At 36.5% G+C, this 21840-nt stretch overlaps 1 protein-coding gene across 2 annotated transcripts in view; it reads left to right on the plus strand.

Annotated features, from left to right (window-relative positions):
- The window catches only part of efna2a (ephrin-A2a), an 88956-nt gene extending 70567 nt beyond the window's left edge, over window positions 1-18389 (plus strand). Inside the window, exons 2-4 of one of the 2 annotated variants that reach the window (XM_051097207.1) lie at window positions 4349-4641; window positions 13048-13113; window positions 16935-18389. In XM_051097207.1, the coding sequence (XP_050953164.1) occupies window positions 4349-4641; window positions 13048-13113; window positions 16935-17056 (481 nt within the window). In that variant the 3' untranslated portion in view covers window positions 17057-18389. The remainder of the gene's footprint in view (window positions 1-4348; window positions 4642-13047; window positions 13114-16934) is intronic. The other variant, XM_051097215.1, reaches the window with a different exon arrangement.
- Window positions 18390-21840: the final 3451 nt, after the last annotated feature.

A 21840-nucleotide genomic window follows, 5' to 3' on the forward strand; every position in this document is an offset into this window, starting at 1 on the left:
AGACGAAAATTGAGAATAATTATTCTCTTGTTTTGAAAAAAAAGAAACATGAAGATGTTTCTCTCCTTTGGGATTGAATTATGCATGCATCAGAGGGTTAAAGATGAAAAAATCAGGCGTTTGTGCGCATTTACGTCCTTCACAAAGCTTTAGTGTGTGAGCAACGCTTCAAATTTTCTCAAATGATGTTTACCAGAATATCACTGTTCATCTCCGGTATTGTTGCATATTTTCACCAGTTTAGATCTGTCAAGGTCTCTGCCTAAAAGCTGCTTCAGATATTGGAACGTGAAGATCTTCTGAATATCAAAGTTTTAGGAGACAAAGGGAAGACGACAGCAGGTGAATGAGGAGCGGCATGCTGTGAGGAACTGAAGTGTGTTTGTTTAGAATTCTCCATGATGCTCCGCCTGTTTGGGAAAGCAGGAAGGTGTATGTGTGTGTGTGCGCGCGCGCGTATGTACATGAGAGATATCTTTTTGATATTTCTGGGCACGAGCGTCAGTCTGTTTATGATTCAGCTGTCTCCTCATCATGTCCGTTAACACTCGCACCACCACCCGCCCGAACCAGCGGCCCAAAAAAAAAAAAATCCATTTATTGTGTTTGGCGATGGAACCAATCAGCGGTTATTTTTAATGAGGTTATGGAAGCCACTGTAAATTCACAGATCGATATTTCACCATGAACCATAAACAAGTTCCCGATGTGCTATGGGAGAGTCTGAGAAGGTCAGACGCAACAGGAGAAATGTGTTCCTGGAAAGATAGTGAAGGATGGGTTTCATGCACGCACACACACAGTTGTGATCCCTCAACATATGCTGGGATGTTCGGCTCAAACTGATATATGTCCCCTCGGTAATCTGTTCATGCTTGATTAGAAAGAAATATCTCCGGAACGTTTACGTTGAAGGTCAGGAGCTCCAAACTTTCGGGAGATTTATTCCTTTTGATAGTATAAACAAGTGATTAGACAAACAAGTCACTTGGACTTGTTTGAAAGGACCTAAAATACATTTGTCCACTTAATGTAAACGTGGCTGTGGAGAGATGGAACTGAGGTAACAGTTTGGGAGTGTGGCTAATCTACAACAGGTGGAGCTGATTTAGACTGTGAGAGCCGAATTACAGTAACATATCCAGAGATGTTCCGCCACATGGAAGTAATTTACGGCACGTTTTATGGTGCGCGAGTGTTTGTGTGTGCGTGAACGCGAGCGCAAACATCTGAAAGAGCCATTAACCGAGGGCAAAACAAGCAGCCTTTAAGAAAGCACTTGATGTGGGGTGCGCTGTGAGGAAATCACCGTGCCAATAGTTTGTCTTGTTAAAGGACAGACAGGCAGGTGCGGGAGAGGGCAGCTTGTCTAGATGAGAGGACAGGACCTTATACTGAACACTGAAGGCAAATGGACCAGTGCCTGAAGGTGCTTCCTCGCTTACAGAGGTGTGAGTGCTTTCCGCTGTTTTCGCTTAGATACAAGCTGCTCTGTAAAAAAGGAAGATTTAGGAAAAAGGAAGAGTTCACATATAAGGACACAAACATTTTGTAGGGCCATATGATTTCCTCGATGCGGAAAATGCGGACGGAATTGCAGAATCCGGTCATAATAATAGAATTTACTGTATAAGACGGAATGTCACGGAATTTGCCAAATTTTGGAAGAATGAATCAAAAGTAGGTCAGTACATTTAAATCTAAACGTGATATGGACTTCTGTGTCTGTGATTATTAAACTGCAAACTATTTAAATCCTATATGTTCTGCGTGTGTCTGTGTGAATGAATGGCGCAGACGTACTGTTTTGTTTGCTACTCACATAATTAAGTGCACTTGACACTCACTGTGTTTTCAGCCTTTGCCACCTCAATATATGAATACATAAACGCATAAACAATCTGTAGAACTGCCTTGAGAGTCACTTCATGAGCATTTTACCGTCACGTCATATACAAACAGAAACCTGTCAAAATAAAATTTTATTAAGGAGATTTTAACTAGAAAAAATTCTAATTTTTAAATTAAATCAATTAATTAGACGTTTTAATGTTTTGATTATTAAATTTAATGAATTATAATAAATACATTAATTTAATGAAAGCAATAAAATGGAATCTAGAAAATTAATTGAGAACAGAGGGAAAAAAAGGCTACACAGAATGTAATTTTCGTTAAACTGTTCATAAATTGCTGCTAAATTGCGTACGTTTTCATGATTTCAATTAAGTAGACATGCTTTTTGATGAATATCAAATATTTTTATTTAACCTTTAAAACAGAGCCTAGAAAAATGAAAATGGAAAAGAAAACGGAATCCAGAAAAATTAAAAGGTTCAAACACTCACTGATGCTTCAGAAGGAAACATGATGCATTAAAAGCCGGAGGGTGAAAACTTTTGAATTTGAAGATCAGAGTAAATTTAACTTATTTTGTCTTCTTGGAAACATGTAGGTATCTTCTGTAGCTCCTGAAGGGCTAAATTAAAAAAGAAAATGATATTTAGGAAAAATAAGAAAAATGTACACATCTTCATTCTGTTCAAAAGTTTTCACCCCCAGCTCTTAATGCATAATTTTTCCATCTGGAGCATCAGTGAGTGTTTGAACCTTCTGTAATAGTTTAACACTCAGTTGTCTTCAGTGTGAAAAGATGGATCTCAAAATCATTCCAAATAATTTGTGGGACCTGAACAATTTTTGTGAAGAACAGCAGGCAGTTTAACTGTTCAGGACAAACAAGGGACTCATGAACAACTATCACTAAACAAAAAAACACAGCTGTGAATCAGTCAGGTAACAACACAGTATTAAGAATCAAGTGTATGTAAACTTTTGAATGGTTCATTTTTATAAATTCAGCTATTATTTGTGGACTATATGTAAATGTCTTTTATGTAAAATATCTTATTCAGGTCAGTACTAAACAAAAAATAACATGCATTTTGTATGCTCCCTCTTATTTTGGCAAAGTAATTAACATTTTGCAGATTGATGTATGTAAACTTTTGACCTTAACTATATATAGAATAGAGGAAGTTAAGCTTTTTGTACATTTACAAAGGCATTACTTTTCTATAATATTTCTAGATGTTTCACATTTGGGTTTTTTCATTTTTTGTTCTCTTTATTCACATTACTGTAACACAGACATGAAAACTCATAATTTTTTGTAGTATTACAGTACAGTAATGTACAAAATACATGTTGTATAAATACTACAATATAAATAATACTTTAATTACATTAGTGACAATGAGTTCTTTAGCATTATAATAATGCGAAATGTCATAATGCAGTCATTCTTGATGGTAGAAAAAGGTGTTTAATTTTTATTTCACAAAGTGTGATTTCTTGTTTTTTTCTTTCATTTTTTTCAATGACATATCATTGACAGGTTTTCTGAGATTCACCCATAAATGTGCCAAAAAAAAAAAAAACTTGTTTTCAGAATATATATCTTTAAAAAGTGTCATCTCGTTTCATTGGCACATTTGTTAAGTGTAAAAACCTCAGTGCATTTATTTTATTTTTTATTTTGTCAGCCGCTATTTGTTTTGCAGTCAAAAGCATATACTCACAGGACTCTGACATCATAGTACTGTCACACATTCGCAGCTTCTGTAGGTCACACTGACTTTCAAACTGATTCACTCATGCTATCTTTTGCCTCTCCTCCCGTTCCCGTTCCCTCTCCCTCTCTCCCTTTCTTTTTCTTCTACTTTGAAAGCTGCATTCTCATGAAACGCATACTATGTAGAGAGAAAATCGAATGCGAAGCATGAAAACTTCTTTTATGGTGCCGCTGTGGTTCAAAGCTTGGATTAAGGGTGCGATTTAATATGAAGTTTGATTTATATGGAATCAAGTCACTGACTAAATTTGAGGTTTTTGTGAGCATAATCAACATTTTTATTGATAAATGTTGCAACTGCACTAACCCAGAGAAATGAATAAAGGCAAACTAAGTTGTTTTTAAAGAGGTCTATTTTAAGCCCTAGTCAAAGAGATTTTTTTCAAACACCCCTCTTCTCATTACAGTATTACAGCGAGAGTTTAGTTTTCTGTGTGTTCTGGTTGCCATTCTCTCTCTGCATAATGGTGACCTAGATAGAAAATATGCATTGTGGTTATTCATTCCAGCTTATTCTGTTGTGTTCCCTGTGATTTTCTGCCTAACAGATTTAGCCTTTGTGTGTAAAACTTTACTCTTTGCTGTTGTTCGGTTTGAATGGAGGCCAAATAAAAAGCTGAGCTACAGAATATTTCAATTGTCCGTGTACAGGAGTTATGCCAGTCATCCTGATGTTTGGCTTCAGCGATCTAATGCTCTGAATCTTCGTTGCAGGTTCTGGCAGGGCGAATATACGGTGGCCGTGAGCATCAACGACTACCTGGACGTGTACTGTCCGTACTATGAGACGCCCCAGCCTCACAGTCGCATGGAGCGCTACATCCTTTTCATGGTGAACCATGATGGTTATCTTACCTGTGAGCACCGCATGAGGGGCTTCAAGCGGTGGGAGTGTAACCGGCCCCAGAGTCCCGACGGACCCCTGCGCTTCTCGGAGAAGTTTCAGCTCTTCACCCCCTTCTCGCTTGGTTTTGAGTTCCGACCTGGACACGAGTACTATTATATATGTAAGTGTGTATTTTCAGTGCTGTTTCAGAAGTGGTGTGTGGTGAATTTTGAGAAGTGAAATGAGAAGTGAAAGTCTACTCTGTCGCAGTTTTTTTTGACTCCAACCGTATTCGAAGGCCTGATACTTCTAGTTTACAGGCTCTAGTTCTAGTTTTAGTTTCAGGATTGCTGAAATTGAAGCACTGAATGCTGTTTAGGGATACCCCTTTTTTAAATGGAAGAATTTATGTGACTTTTTAACCGTTCATGATTTACTGAATAAGAGCTTGGCCTAACCAGAAATATATGAATACTTTATGTAAATGCTAATGGAGTTTCAAGATTTTATTAATTTACTTCTCCAGGATTTCCTAGAAATCATACTTTTAAAATAAGGCTACCTTTTTGTGTTATTTTTGTAGTTTTTGTATTATTTATAATTATTATGTATAATTATTTATAGTATTATATGCCACCATAGTTTTTTTATATTTTCAGTTTTCTTTTTAAATAAATTTTTAGTTACTTTGTTATGAGCTTTTGTCATTTCTAATAGTTTTTGGGTAACACTTTACAATAAGTCATTTGTTAGTATTAGTTAATGTATTAACATATATGTGACCATGGACCGCAAAACTAGTCATAAAGGTCCATTTTTTAAACTGAGATTTACGCATTTGAAAGCTAGGTTTCCATTGATGTATGGTTTGTTATGATAGGACAATATTTGGCCAAGATACCACTATTTGAATATCTGTAATCTGAGGGTGCAAAAAAAAAAAATTATAATATTGAGAAAATCAACTTTAAAGTTGTCCAAATGAAGTTCTTAGCAATGCATATTACTAATCAAAAATTAAGTTTTGATACATTTATCGGTAGGAAATTTACAAAATATCTTAATGGAACATGATCTTTACTTAATATCCTAATCATTTTTGGCATAAAAGAAAAATTGATCATTTTGACCCATACAATGTATTTTTTTCTATTGCTACAAATATACCCGTGCTACTTATGACTGGTTTTGTGGTCCAGGGTCACATATGAACAAACAATGAACAATACATTTATTACACTATTTATTAATCTTTGTTTATGTTAGTTAATAAAAATACAGTTGTTCATTGATTGTTCATATTAGTTCACTGTGCATTAAGTAATGTTAACAAACACAACTTCTGATTTTTTTTTATAATGCATTAGTAAATGTTAAAATTAACATTTAGATTAATAAATGCTACAGAAGTATTGTTTACTCTGTGTTCATGTTAATTAATGTAACCTTATTGTTAAGTGTTACCAGTTTTGATTTTTAAAAATAGTTTTAAATACTTTTAATTTACCTTCTTCCACACTGTAAAAAATAAAAAAACACAATTTGTTGAGTCAGCTTAAAATAATTTGTTACCCTGCTGCCTTAAAATTTTAAGTTCAGTCAACTAAAATAAGTTTAGTTAACTTGAAATGTTAAATTGTACTAACAACTTAGATATTTGTGTTTGCTAAACTTAATAGATAGGTAAGTAACCCAGCTGCCTTAAAATTTCAAGTTGATTCAACTCAAATATCTAAGTTGTCACTTAAAATTTTAAGGCAGCCAAGTTACATATTATTTTAAGTTGACTCAACAAATTGTTTTTTACAGTGCAGTTTTGGTTTTATTTCAATCAGTAATTTTAGTACTTCGACTTAAATTTATTTCAGTTAGTTAATACAACATTTCCAAATCAGTTTTTATCTTTTGTTTGTAATTCAATATTTATTTATTTATTTATTTTTATTTAATCTTATTTTCATTAATAAAAATGGTTTTAATAGTTTTTATTTTAGTTAATAATAGCAACACTGCAACATATTTCATTGTTGAGGAGGTGAATCCAAATAAGAAAACTTGATTTTCAGTTGTCTTAGCTCATTTTAGTGCTTGTTTTATATTATTTGAATTAATACAATAAAAAGACTAATAAAAATTAGTCATTTTATGGCCCGCTTGGAGGTTTGCTGGGCCCAAAATGAAGTCCAAAATAAATTTCCATTTGATGTTTACACAATTTTAAGGGTAAATGGAACATCATTTTACGTTTAACATAATGCCATTATAATTTTTTAATTGATATTGATTAAAGTTTATGAATGAAAAATAATGACTACAATAAAACCTACGCATATTTTGTGTAGTAATTATAGGCCACAACTTGCTGTTAATTACTTATAGTCACCTTTTTGGACCATTAGTCAACAAATGCTGGGTAAACAGGATTAATGACAGTCACAGACACAGAGGTACATCTTTAATTAAATCAATCTGAGTGATTACTATACGTAATTCCAAAGTTATTTTGATTAGCACATGGATTGTTTACTTTGTAATTAGTTCATTTCCACCAGATTGACCCATTCATGTGCATTTGTGGACCGGCTGTGAACATGACAGGCAGGCATTATCAAACTGACAGGGTCAATCAGCCAATCACAGAGACTTTCTATGACTTCTCAGGATCTCTGAGAACACAAAGAGCTCCAGGGAAGCAAAAGAGACGCTGGCTCACACTGAAACTTGAGAAAACCTGAGAAAAATGAGTGCTTTACGAGTGCTCCGAGCTCCTGTTTCATACTATTTGTTTGGTTATTTCAGTTCTATCGTTTGATTTTTTTTCTGCGTCCTTAGACAAAAATGACAGGGCATTTAAATAGTTTGTGAGAGAAATAGAAAAAGACGCTTTAATCTCAAAAGCTTAGCATTTCCTAAATGAGAAATATCCAACAGCTTAGTCCCATTAACCTCACAAAGCTTTAAACCGGTGGGTTTAAATGGGAAACTCGTCCTTCGTGCGTTTGTCTCACTGTCCTCCGGTGAAGACAATTTGGTGTGGCAAAACCAAATTTAAAGTAGATTTTACCAAAAAACATCTAGTTTCACGTCAACCACCTAGCTGTTTTAATAAGATAACATGAAAGACTTGTATCGGGAAGATGCCGGGAGAAAACAGGCAGAGGCAAGCAAATCAATAATTTATATGGTAATTACAATTCCTGACATGGGAGGCTGTGGCGTAGGCAGATGTGGCTGGGCCGGGAGCCACCTGTGTACAGTACAGAGAGCCCGGCGACTTTGAGCTCTCGCTGGCTTTGTGTCGCAGAGCCGCACTGTCCATCAGCAGCCATCCCCCATTTGCAGAGCGGCCGGACGGGCCTTCCTTTCTCCCATGGAGATTGCCACAGATCCTACACGCTTTTCATTTGACTGCTGATTATTCCCTGATTGACAGCTCAGACTGAAAGGGAGCGGAGCAGGCGCGGAGGGGGCGTCGTTCTGAGTCAACATCCCCTCCACCCAAACCCCCCTAAATCAGCAGGGCGTAGCGCTGCTTATCATACACGCCGCAGTGTTGTCTCCGCACACGAGAGAGAGAGAGAGCGGGAGAGATGGCACAAAGAGCAGGCGAAAAAGTTCAAAGATACCCTTCAACTCTGTGTTTCTACCCCTGTCCCCCCAAACTGATTTTAATGCAAGCTCCCAGCCCTGGTCTTGCATTGTGAAGGCTTTTGTTTCAGGGCTGGAAAGGGCCTTCGGACTCCCCCGCTCCCGATTCCTTTCAGCCACTCCACGAGAGGATTGTTTGGATGCCGGCAGCTCTATGGGCGTCACGGTCCCTAAGGGGATTGATGCTTTGCGGCAGGGTCGGCGGGGTCAGCGATGAGAGATGGATCTGAGAGGTTATCACTGGGAAGTGGGGGCTGATCTCGATTGTCTGCTGGTAAAAGAACACGTCCATCAGACCTGGTCAGACTTAACCCCCGGACTTCCATCTCTCCGCCCGTATTGATCGGCTGTGATGACATCTTGACAGGCGTCTTCTACACAGCTGCCGGCGGTTGAGGTTGGGTGCTCTCCAATGAACCTAGGATCCGGTGTGGTGAACATGCCACAAGAATACACAATGACCTGGGATGGGCAATGGGGCACTGGGGGAGGGATGTTCAGGTTGAAGATGACAAACTCTAGACAAGAGTTGGATTTTTCTTTTTCCAGGGATCTATAGAAAATTTAAGTATAGATCCTAAAATCATCTAACAGTACACTAATAGTGGTTAGAAAAAACAGATGCATTGTCAGCTTCATATGTAAATTTAATTTCAATTCAAAATAATAATAGTTTATACAATATGTACTATAAATAAAAGCCAGTCATTTTTTTCTGAAAACAACATAATCAGTATTGAGAAGGTTATAGATTACAAGATTATTATTTTAAAATGTAATAAGCCTATTACCTACAACCCAATTCCAGAAAAGTTGGGGCGTTTCGTGAAATGCCATAAAATCAAGATGTTATCTGTTCATTCTCTTTAACCTTTATTTAATTGACTGAAATACATAGAGAAAATTTCCAGTGTTTTCATTGGCCAAATTTTAATTTGATTTTGTAAATATCAACACATTTTGATTTTCATGGCTGCAACACACTCCAAAAACTTGGGACAGAGGCATGTTTAACAGTGTGCCACATCAACTTTCCTTTTAAAGGAGAAGTCCACTTCTAGAACAACAATTTACAGATAATGTACTCACCCCCTTATCATCCAAGATGTTTATATCTTTCTTTCTTCAGTTGTAAAGAAATTATGTTTTTTGAGGAAAACATTTCAGGATTTTCTTCCATATAATGGACTGATATGGTGCCCCAAGTTTGAACTTCCAAAATGCAGTTTAAATCGGCTTCAAACGATCCCAGCCGGGATCTAGCAAAAGATTCGGTTATTTTCATAAAAATAATACAATTTATATACTTTTTAATGTCAAACGCTCATCTTGTCTTGCTCTTCCTTCCTCTGTTTTGTTCCGGTTCGTGACAGTTAGGGTATGTGGAAAAACTCCCATCTCATGTTCTCCCTCAACTTCAAAATCGTCCTATATCGCTGTTTTACCTTTTCTGTTAAGGGTGTTTGATCTTCTTTGCATGTTCACTTTGCAAAGACTGGGTCGGTACTTCTACAGCGATGTAGGATGATTTTGAAATAATTTTTGAAGTTAAGGGAGAAAATACGTTTGGAGTTTTTCGACATACCCTAACTGTCTTGAGTCAGAATACAAAGAGTTCAGGCAGAGCAAGACAAGATGAACGTTTGAGATTAATTTTTATTATTATTATTTTTTAATGAAAACAACCGATTGTTCCGCTAGTTAAGACCCTTCTTCCTCAGCTGGGATCGTTTACAACCGCATTTGGGATCATTTAAACTGCATTTTGGAAGTTCAAAATCGGGGCACCATATCAGTCCATTATATGGAGAAAAATCCTGAAATGGTTTCCTCAAAAACACAATTTCTTTATGACTGAAGAAAGACAGACATAAACATCTTGGATGACAAGGGGCTGAGTACATTATCTGTAAATTGTTGTTCTGGAAGTGGACTTCTTTAATTACAATGTTTAATTGTTTGGGAATTGAAGATATTAATACTTGAAGTTTTGCAAGCAAAATTGTTGTCCAGTCTGGCTTGATAAAAAACTTCAGATGCTCAGCAGTCCGTGATTGTCAATGTCTGATTCTCCTTTTTATAACTGGTCATACATTTTCAAAAGGAGACAGATCTGGACTGCAGGCAGGCCAGTGTTGCACATTTAGTCTGTGTCTATGAAACCACACTGTTGTAGCACATGCACAGTGAGACCTGGCATTGTCTTGATCTAATAACCATGGACTTCCCATGAAAGATGTAATTTTGATGGCGTTTGCATTTGCATCTGTCGCTGATGAAAGTCTGGATGGTCCCTTTGGTCTTTGGTACTGAGAACTCAACATCCATTTTTCCCAGAAACAAGCTGAAAAGTGGACTCGTCTGACCACAGCACACATTTCCATCGTCTGAGATGAGCTCTGGCCCAGAGAACCACATGGCATCACTGCACAGAATGAATTTATAGCTTTCTGCTAGAGTAACAGAAATTCAAGTTGCATTTATTGATGCAGCTGCAGAATGTGTTAAGTGACAGCATTTTTTCTGAAGTACTCCTGAGCCCATGTGGCTATTTTTAGCACTGGAGCATGACGGTTTCTTATGCAATGCCATCTGAGGGCTCAAAGGTCATGCACATTTACCTGAGGTGTCTTGCCTTGCCCTACACTTGCCCATTTTTCTGGATTCCCTGAATCTTTTCACAATATTATGTGAGGTAGTCCGTGACGGACATTAATTCTTTGTGATTTTCTATTGAGAAATGTGATTTTCGATTTGTTTGATGCTTTTGTCATGTAATTTGGCACAAAGTGATAAGCCATAATCCAGCTTCACTTTAAAGACTGAAATGCTCCTTTTATACCCAAACATGATATCCTCACCTATTTCCATTTCACCTGCTTACTGTGTTTCAAAACAGTTTTTAATTTGGATATTCTATAACCTTTTTATTTAGCCTCTGTCCCAACTTTTTGGAGTGTGTTGCAGCCATTTTATGGCATTTCACGAAACGTCCCAACATTTCTGGAATTTGGGTCGTATTTAAAATGTAATAAAGTAGTGTTACTATTTCAATTACTTTGTTAAACTAATGTAACTGATTAAATTTGATTACTTTTTGATTACTTTTCAACATTTTTAATGAATGTTTTTAACTGTTAATCATTTTCAAACATTTAAAGCACTAGTACTCACTGATTACTGTCAGACTTTCAAAATCCTTCATTACTTGAATTAAGATTATAATAATTACATTTTAAAGTACAGCCACCACAAAATCAAACTTTAGCACCTCTTTTTAATCTTCTGAGATTAAATATAGATATAAAAAATAACAAGAAATAGTTTAATAGCTATGATACTGTTTTTGAAATCAAATCTTTGCGTAGCTATGACAGGAAACACTGGCATCTAACAATGCTTTGGAAAAAAAATGTTAATCTTAAAAAATAAAGCATATACATCAACCCAAATAGAAAATAAAACAGTTATCAAATAAACTTGTGTCCTATTCTGTGCCCTGAACTCCTGAAACATTGGTGTCTCTCATATTTTAGAGCAGTCAGTGCAATTTGGGGAAAAAAATCTAGTAAATCTGTACGTGGGTTTGTGTGAAAATATTCTGATATAACCCAATTTGTGATTGTTAACATTTTCATAAGTTACTGTAATTTAATTACACATTTGGTTTACAGTTACATTTATTTTGTAATTAAATTACGTAGCTAGTACTCTCATTATCACACATTTATTTTACATAAATAAATAATTTGCAAATGTACAAACATAGACAACAGTTTGGGGTCAGTAAGATTTTTTTTAAGTGTGTATTAAATATTTTAATGAAGTCTACCACCGAGGTTCCATTTATGTGATGAAAATACAGGGGGGAAAACTATAATACTATTAAATGGTAATACAATTTAAAATAACTGTTTTCTATTCAAATCTATTTTAAAATGTAATTTATTCCTGTGATGAAAGCATCATTACTCCAGTCTTCAGTGTCACATAATTCATTTTAATGTGCTGACTTGGTGACTTATGACTTATCACATTTTGACAGGATTATTTTGATGAATAGAAGGTTATTAAAAAAGTCTTTACTGACACTTGTTAAATATAATGCATCAAAGCGGAATAAAAATATTAAATAAAAAGTCTTACGGACCCCAGACTTAATTTTTAATATTTAACTTTATATAAAACTTTTACCACTTTTAGCCTTTATTCAGATAATATGGAGATAGAGAAGGAAGTGAAGTGAGAGACAGAGGAGGATGGGAGTGAAAAAGTTTTTTATTATTATATATGTTGGTCCTTGCGATCAAAATGTGAAACCCTCTGCTCTAGACCAATCCCAAGTACTACAAAAGCTTGAGAAGGACATTGAAATAGCCTGTTTTCCTCATGTGCTGGGTTTTCGCTGTGGATATTTGACTGCGGTCAAGTTCAAATAAATGATTTTACTCTTCCCTTCTTTCTCTCCAGACCCTTATAAGGAAATAGGCAGTAGATTTGTTGTATCTGTAGAGCAGAGATGAATGAAGTATCTGTCAGAAAGCTTGCGTCTGGGGAGCGGAGATGAACGGTGTTGCTGATGTTCTGGTGGAGCCGATCTGTTGGTTGACTGCTGTCTGACTCAATAGTGACTCTTTGCTCTCAGGTCACTGAGTGCTATGTGGGGTAATTTGCTACGGGAACACTGTGTGTCGCAGACCATTGTATGTGACGACACCAGGCTGGTGAAGGTCAGAGCAATTTCCTCTGCATGAAGAAAATCTCAGACTTTGTTCTCGATTTGGTTGTCAAGGGGTTAAACTAACTTGAGAGTCTCGAGAGCCGTTCACAAGTGTCACCAAGAGGGTCTTAATCAGATTGATTCATTGGCTTGTTGAATGATTCTGTTGGTCACAAGCACATTTAGCTCATTATTTCTCTTCAACTTCCTTTTCAACAGCCTCTCCTCATCCTAACCACGCTGGCAAGCCGTGTTTAAAGTTGAAGGTGTACGTGAAGCCTACAAGTAAGTCATGCTCTAACTGTTTCGCCCTGCTGGCGTTGAAAATAATATCCCCTCACGTCTACATGCCAACCTTCTGTTAGACATAACAGGAATGCAAATAAGCAGTGTTTGACACATTTTCCAGGAACATTTTGTTAATGAGATGTCATTTTTATTTTCAAGCTGCGAGAATGTGTTCAAATGCAGTCTGAATCAATCAAAACAGCAGCTGAGGTCTAATGGGAGCTATTGTGGATTATTTCAATTTACCTTCATCACTCACTAATGGAAACCTAATATTAAAGGTATAGTTCACCCAAAAATGAAATGTTGTTCCAAACCTGTATGTCTTTCTTTCTTATGTAGAACATACAGTATTGTCTCAGTGGTCACCAAAACAAAGAAAAAAGACCTTTTGTGTTCGACAAAGTCATATAGGGTTGGAACAACATAAGGGTGAGAAAATGACAGCGTTTTTTTAGGTGAACTATCCCTTTAATTGTTGGTAAATGCAAGTCAGATTTTAAAAGAGTGTCAGATAGTGCCATCATAAGTTATATTTATAGTTTTCCCCATTCTTGTTTTCCCCATTTTAAAAATACCAGCACAAACAAGATTTTTACTTGTCACAAGCTTATTCATTCTGCCAATGATGTAATCGTTGGTGCTCTGTTGCTGTGTTGTTGTTTACTAAGAGGGATTTCTACCCACCTACAGTGAACAGTACAGTTGTATTGTGGATAAATATTTTATCTTGTATGAATACAAGTGAATAAAGTACAGTGGAAACAAATTTACCTAAATTCTTTTATTGAAAAAGACTCAATAATTGGCTGAATAACTCACTCAGTGAGGAAAATCCTAACTCAGCTTTTTTTGTGCCAGTTTCTCCATATATTACAGTTTTGTTCTTTTAAACACATGATAAATGCTGCTTTATTCACAAATCATCACAAATCATACACTAATGTTTAAAAGTTTAGGGTCTGTACATTTTTTAAAGTAATAGTTCACCCAAAAATGAAAATTCTGTCATTAATTACTCACCCTTATGTCATTCCAAACCTGTAAGACCTTTGTTCATCTTCAGAACACAAATTAAGATATTTTTGATGAAATCCGAGAGCTATCAGCATAGACAGCAACACAACTATCACATTCAAGGCCCAGAAAGGTGGTAAGAACATTGTTAAAATAGTCCATGTGACATCAGTGATTCAACAATTTCTTCTCTTCCCAGTCTTCAATGTGTTTTAAAATCATTATTTTTATTTTCTTTATTCTGATATTCTGATTTATAACTTTACGGTTGAACCACTTATGTCACATGAACTGTTAATGTTCTTACTACCTTTCTGGACCTTGAACATATCAGCTGCGTTGCTGTTGCAGGGTCAGAAAGCTCTCAGATTTTATCAAAAATATCTTAATTTGTGTTCCAAAGATAAATTAAGGTCTTATGGGTTTGGAACGACATGAAGGTGAGTTATTAATGAGTTTTTATTTTTGAGAGAATTATTCCTTTAAAGGGTTAGTTCACCCAAAAATGAAAATTAGTCCATGATTTACTCACCCTCAAGGCATTCTAGGTGTATATGCCTTCCTTCTTTCAGACAAATTCAATCAGAGTTATATTAAAAATTGTTCTGGCTCCTTAAAGCTTTATAATGTAATATAATGTTTTTTTTTTCATCAGTCCAAAACAAATCCAATAAAGCACATCCATCCTTAATAAAGAAGTGCCTCACATGGCTCCGGGGGGTGAATAAAGGCGTCCTGTAGCGAATCGATACATTTTTGTAAGAAAAATATCCATATTTAAAACGTAAAAATCACTTTTCTCTAGCTTGCGCAAACAGCTGTACACGGAAGCAGCTCGGGCGGGTGACATAGGACGTTGGCACTGCACATGCGCCGCTCAGAAGTGACAAACACGGACACGCAGTGGAGAGATCAAAACAAAACGAGAATTTGTAAAGAAAAATGTGGGAGGATTTCGATATAAGCAAACAGGAGACTGGTTTTCCTTTGCTAAGTATGGAATCTTTGCTGCTTTTGCTCCTGTAAACAAACGTTGGTTTTCACAAGACTTACAGGCGCATGCGCAACGCATACGTCATCTGCCCGGAGCTGCTTCCGTGAACAACTATTACTGCAAGCTAGATTAAAGTGATTATTACTTTTTAAATATGGATATTTATATACAAATGCATTGATTCACTACAGGAGGCCTTTATTCACTCCCTGGAGCCATGTGAGGCACTTTTTATTATAGATGGATGCGCTTCATTGGACTTGTTTGGGACTGATGAAGAGAAACACCCGCCCATTGCATTATAAAGCTTAAAGGAGCCAGAACAATTTTTAATATGACTCTGATTGCATCTGATTACATCTAGGATGCTTCGAGGGTGAGTAAATAATGGGCTAATTTTCAAAACTAAATTAATTTAATAAATACAAATAAAAAAATAATGAGCAACCGTACTGTTTTGAACACTAATAATAATAGTAATAATAATGAGAATAATAATTTTGTTTCCTGAGCAGCAAATTAGAGCATATTAGAATGATTTCTAAAGGATCATGTGACACTGAATACTGGATAATAATGTCAGCTTTGCATAGTAGGAATAAATTACAGTGTTGGGGAAAGTTACTTTTAAAAGAAATGCATTACAATTTTGCATTACTCCCTGAAAAAGTAACTAATTACGTTACTTAGTTACTTTTTATGGAAAGTAATGCGTTGCATTACTTTTACATTACTTTTTAAATCTAGGCAGGGCTTGCTTCTTTGTTTTTAATATAAAACAGTTCTAATGTAAAAGCCCTTTTACACCAAAAGTGAAATGAATTCACCTCAGGCTGAAAGAAAAGTACATTTATGCAGAAGATCACTCTTCAGCTATAAAAAAAAAAAAAAGGAAGCACAAATGTTAGTTTATCTAAAATAATTTTTGCTTATTAGTATGGCTGAAGTGCACCATCAAAGGTCAGCAGCAAAGACACTGGTTAATAAAATGGGATTAAATACATTTTAAATACATTTATTTAACATATTTAATTATTGTAGGGTTGCATCATATTCTGAGTTTGCATTTCACTGTTTTTATTCATTTTGAGGAATACTGAATCTGTTTTTTGTGTGTGAGGTGAATTAATGCATGTTCACATTTAGTCTAGAATACAGTAACATCATGTTTACTCCCAATTTCCCGACAGGAGACTTGTCAATCAATAAATGGGGAAAAAAGTAATTGGCGTTACTTATTTGAAAAAGTAACTCAGATATTTTCTTAGAAATTCTAAAGTCATGCTTTACTTTACTAGTTACTTAAAAAAAATAATATTATTACGTAACTTGCATTACTTGTAATGCGTTACCCCCAACACTGATAAATTACATCATAAAATAAACCGTTATTTAAATTCAAATAATATTTCACAATATTACTGTTTTTGGTATATTTTTGATCAAATAAATGCATTCTTGGTAAGCATAAGTGACTTCTTTCAAAAAAAAAAAAAAAAAAAGGGTAAATCTTAACAACCCCAAGCTTTTGAATAGTATTCTGGTCACTTTGTCATTTCACATTGTTTAGAACAACAGCGCTCACACCCCAAGTGGAAATTGAGTGTTTATTTTAAATTCATTGGCACAGATACGTCAGGTCCGTGTAATCTATGAAAACGGTGTGTGAAATGTAAACCAGATCCTCCGCCTCAGTAATTAAACTCTAATTAGGTCAGTGCTGTGGGCCCCTGCTGCTTTGAGTAAAGGTATGCATTTCCTAGCACTTCCTCTCCGCGTGCTGTCTCTCTGTGTTTGTGTGTTTCAGATGGTTCGGGCTACGAGTCTCCAGAGCCATTCCTGACTGATCAGAGCCAGCGCTGCAGGGCAGACGGCCCGTGCCTAGCTGTGCTGCTGTTGCTGCTGGCCTTTCTGCTGGCCCGCATTTAAGAAGCTCCGCCGCTGCCCAGACTGCCTACCGCTCTCCCTCCATCCATACTCCCTCAGGGAAGCCCTCTCATCCAGACCCCCGGCTCACAGGCTAACGCGCAGTCGGATTCACGCATCTTCTTTTTTACCGAACGAGATCCTCGTCGCCGATCCGAGGACAGAGACGTTCGCCCTGCTTAGCGGCTGATGTAAAGCAGAACACCTGGAGTCTGTCGTGGAATGTGACCTTTTATATATGCTGTCATGTAATCGAGGCTTGTATTCATGTGCCATTTAGTCATGTTTCAGGGCGTCGCGGTTTACAAAAGATTTCAGACACTCATTTGGATAGCTATAATGCCCCCCACATCGTCTTTACACCATTCTCAGCCCAGAAATAAAGGGGATTTTATCCTTCTAATAACAAACGACACCAAAGGACTCTCTTCAGAGTTTTAGTTTTGTTTTCCGTTCGAAGGGAGAGATGAAATGTGTTTTGTGGTAGCCAGCAGCTAGGGACTTAGTGTTAGACATTCACATGCATGTGAAAACACTGTGAAACAGAAAAACTGATCTTCTTACAATAGTAACAATATATTTTTATTAGCAAAAACAAAACAAAAGTAGACCTTCTAGCCACTGGTGTAAGGCTCAGCTGGTGGAATTGGGATCAGACGCAGCCAAATGTCAGCGCTCACTGCTGGCCCTCAAAAACTGTGTGTCTGCTGGCGGGACGAGGACTCCGAATCCCTGAGATCGCTTTGGTGCAAACCCAAATGCCGCTTAATAAAACTCTGCATTGGTTTATTCTTTCCAGCTCTGTGGGACAAACAAGCAATGGAACGCAGTGAGTGTTTAAAAAAAAAAGATCTGTGAGGATCTAGCCACTTTTAATTCACCGACGCACGCACTGCGGGCATGGACGAAAGGAAATGGATTTTTTGTATTCTATTTCATGTTATTTTTGTAGCATTTAAAAGCAACATTAATTATTCATGTGATATGAGGAACGGTTTTAGCGTCTTGAGTGGCGATACAGTGTGTGAGTCAGCAGTCGGACGTATTCAGAAGGGCCCACTCTCTCACTCTTACTGTTGTTATTGTGATCTTGTCAAACTGTATTCAGTATTTAAAGAGACAGAAAGCATTTCTTTCCATCTGATTTGATTGTGTCCTCTTTTTCATGTGACGTTTTGTACAGCCAACATGTTCTGTCGAACTGAAGAAACATGCCGAAATAAAAAATAAAGCATTTTTGTCTACGAGATGCACTGATGTGAGAAAACATGCATTGTCTGAAGCTGACAACTGACATTTTGGCTCAGCTTTGTATAGCATAGATGTAAACCCATTATATTAAATATTTAGAATGGGATGCAGACAGCAGGGCTGAAGAGCCTTTTTGATTTTTTTCCACTACCCAAAACACTAAATGGCAACAAAAACCACTACAGTACTTTGCTAAACACTTCTTTGTTTTGCTGTAAGCAAAATGCTACATTTTTTTCTGATCTGTACAGTTTATTGTTTGTAATGTCTAAAGGTTTATTTTTATGTAATATTATCTCATTTTAGAAAAGTATATACTCATTAGAATACCTGATATTAATAGGGATGTGCCTGAATTTGAATACCGTGTTAGGAAAGGAAATGACGTGTACTACAGAACTACTAAAGGGAATAAATACGATATGGGACGAAATATATATTTCAGTGCTTTCTCTTGCAATTATATTGTTGGGTAATTATACTGTATATAAATTGCGGGGCACTGAAATCAATTTTAAATGCGCGCTTGCTTTTTACTCTCACTTTCAAGTTTCACAATCACAGGTACTCTGCATAGAGTGTTTTCACGACGCTTCATCAGTCGGCTGTACTGGTGGCACTTAACGTAATCAATGCCACTGAACCAAACAAAACTCGCAAATTTTGCTGATTATTGCTGCTGAAAATGGTCAGTTATTTTCATGTTTTGAGTTGTACTAATCAGTCAGACCAGGAAAAACATTTGGAGTACTACAGACTGCCAAAGGTTTTAACAAATCAAGGAGAAGAGTGCAAAAAAACTGTGTGAGGAACAGAAGGTGTTTGTGGTTGGCCAAACTGAACCAGGAATTCCAGGGCAAGAATCTTGACAAAATATTCATTCTTCTGTTATTCATTTATTATAACTTCCGGTCAGGTAGGTAAAATATTAAGCTAGTATCTTACTTACTCGTGCATATCTTTACCACCTATTAACTTTAGTTTGTCAAAATATTGCACCCTTTCCTGCTTACTAAGTCCTTCTCTATCCACAAGTTTCCGGGAGGCGCTACTGTAAAAAAGAACGTGGGTACAACTTCCGGTGAGGCGGCGGACGTAGTATACCAGTGATATTTGTGTGCTAATTAGTGAAGAGCCTAAGTGTTTTTTAGACCATTGTTTACTTTGTAAAGATGCACATCTTTATGAGAGATGTCATTACCTTCTTATATGCACAACAATTACTGTCAACTAGTGAAATGATATTTGAACCGAGACATCAGAGCTTGTGTTAAAGGGCATGCCAGATGAAGCCTCGATTCGAGGCTTGTTAACGTAGAAATCCATTTCGTAAAAGCCTCACTTTCTGTCCAGTCATGTGCGTGATTCACTTTGCGTGTCCTAATTTTCGACGCCCAGATCTTACTTTGCGAGTACATTTTCATTGGGACCTATTTAATAGTTACATTATTAAATCATTATTTAATAATTACATTATTAAATACCCAGTCATACGAGTAATGTAAATAATACAAATTATTTCAGGAAATTTAAATGTTTGCCATATATATGCAATTATTAATACATTATTAGTACATTATTCTTCTATCACATCATATTGATATTCGTACTGACATTTAATGGCACTATATTCAATGGGTAAATTAATTTATCAGAGTCAGAAATTCAACAAACAAACACACACACGGTTAGGCTTTTATTTGTGCATATAACATGGACCGATCTATGGAAATTGTGGCGAATGCTTATTCCGACAGAGCTCAGTCTTTTGGCTGCTTTATTTTTTACTAACCACCAGATCGTGCTGTTTTCGACACTCTCGAAGCTTTAATCTTTTCCCGAAACAGAGAGAAAGTCTCGGTGCTTCACGAGGCTTCATTTGCTGTGTCACGTCCCGCTTGTTGTGTCACGAATGAGTGTCACGTCCCGCTTGTTTACTTTGAACCGTAAGACGCTCCCACTTTTAAAGCAAAGCCTCATGGGGCGTAGGAAACTTGTGGATATGATTTAGCAGCTTTAGACAGCATAAATTTGCAGAGCAAAGTATTCATTAGTACATTAACCGTGCAATCCATGCTGTTGTTTACATCCGAGTATCGCCAGTATGGCCACGCAGTATGGCCCTCTATTCACCTTTTTCCTGAACGCGAAGTCTCGCCCGTCTGGAATGATGCTTTACATTTACGTTTCTGGTGTTTTCTAGTTAAAATAACGTATTTTCCAAGCCAATAATGTATTGTTAAACCTATGAAAATGGTTTTAATGGAAAGATTTGCTGGTATGCAAAACAAGTACAGTACTTTACTGTGACAGCCTGTGTGTAGTTATATTGAAAAAAAAAAAAAATTCCGTCTTTCTGAAAACGGATTCACTATTATGGCACATGCCTAGATATCAATAAATATATTGAGATCATTTACAGTACATGTACATCAGCGCAACGCATTTTTAAACAGATTTTGCTGCATCAATATTTAAGTGTTTTTTGATTGTCATGCTCTTTGAGATAAGAAAAACTTTTCCTTAGCCCTCTCATCTACAACCACATATCTTGAATTCTTTAACTCCTACCTAAACCATGTAAAATCTGATGAAACCTAACATGTTTAATAGTTAAGCAGCAGTTACACAGATTATTTTTACACCGACATTCACGATTTGATTGCCGTTTGATGTTGTGTTTTCGGATGCGAGACGGCTGGAATGAGTCATGGTCATACATGACTTGACATTCAGGCGGGTGTCTGCTGACACCGGCTCTCTGGGCATTGGCCTGGATGCTCATCCAACTATTAGGTGAGGGATCAGTAGCCTGGCTGGGCTCAGAAAAGTGAATGTCCTATCTGAATATTTTATGCAATGTAGACTATGATAAAAAATACATGCGCTAGAAAAGCATCAGTGCAGGATCTGCAGACTTGAAGATGGCACTGCAGATGAAAACCAAACAGCCAGTTAGAGGCAGATATTAGTGGCAATGAGGATGATCATTACAGATGAAAAAAACGGATGTATGGTGAGGAAAAGTCTTTTGCCTTACATTTTCAGTCTGCATCACAGCGTGATGCGCCTTATGCTGTCATTTTCAATTATATTTTTACATAATTTTAATGGATTTTAGACTCAATATAAGTAACACAGCATGTGTGTTACATGCTGATTTCCCAGTGAACAATAGATGTTTGCTGCCCCCTTGTGAATGAGACCTTTTAACACCCTTGGTCTGTTGAGTGTTTTGGCCATACTTGTATAGTCAAAGGTTATTTACGCCACATATAAAACTAATCTATCTCATAGAACTTTACTTTTGGTTCATATTTAGAATTTTTAAAGAGATAGCTCACCCAAAAATGAAAATTCAGCCATTTACTCAATGTCATGTTATTCCAAACCTGTATGCATTTCTTTTTTCTGCTAAATGCAAAAGAAGATTGAACATTGGTAACCAAACAGTTTTAGTTCCCTTTGACTTCAGCTGTAGTCCCAGGAAGTCATTGGAACCGAAAATTAGTTTAGCAACTTTTTTCAAAACATCT

Source organism: Labeo rohita, chromosome 2 (genome assembly GCF_022985175.1).
Source record: "Labeo rohita strain BAU-BD-2019 chromosome 2, IGBB_LRoh.1.0, whole genome shotgun sequence".
NCBI classification, from domain to species: domain Eukaryota; kingdom Metazoa; phylum Chordata; class Actinopteri; order Cypriniformes; family Cyprinidae; genus Labeo; species Labeo rohita.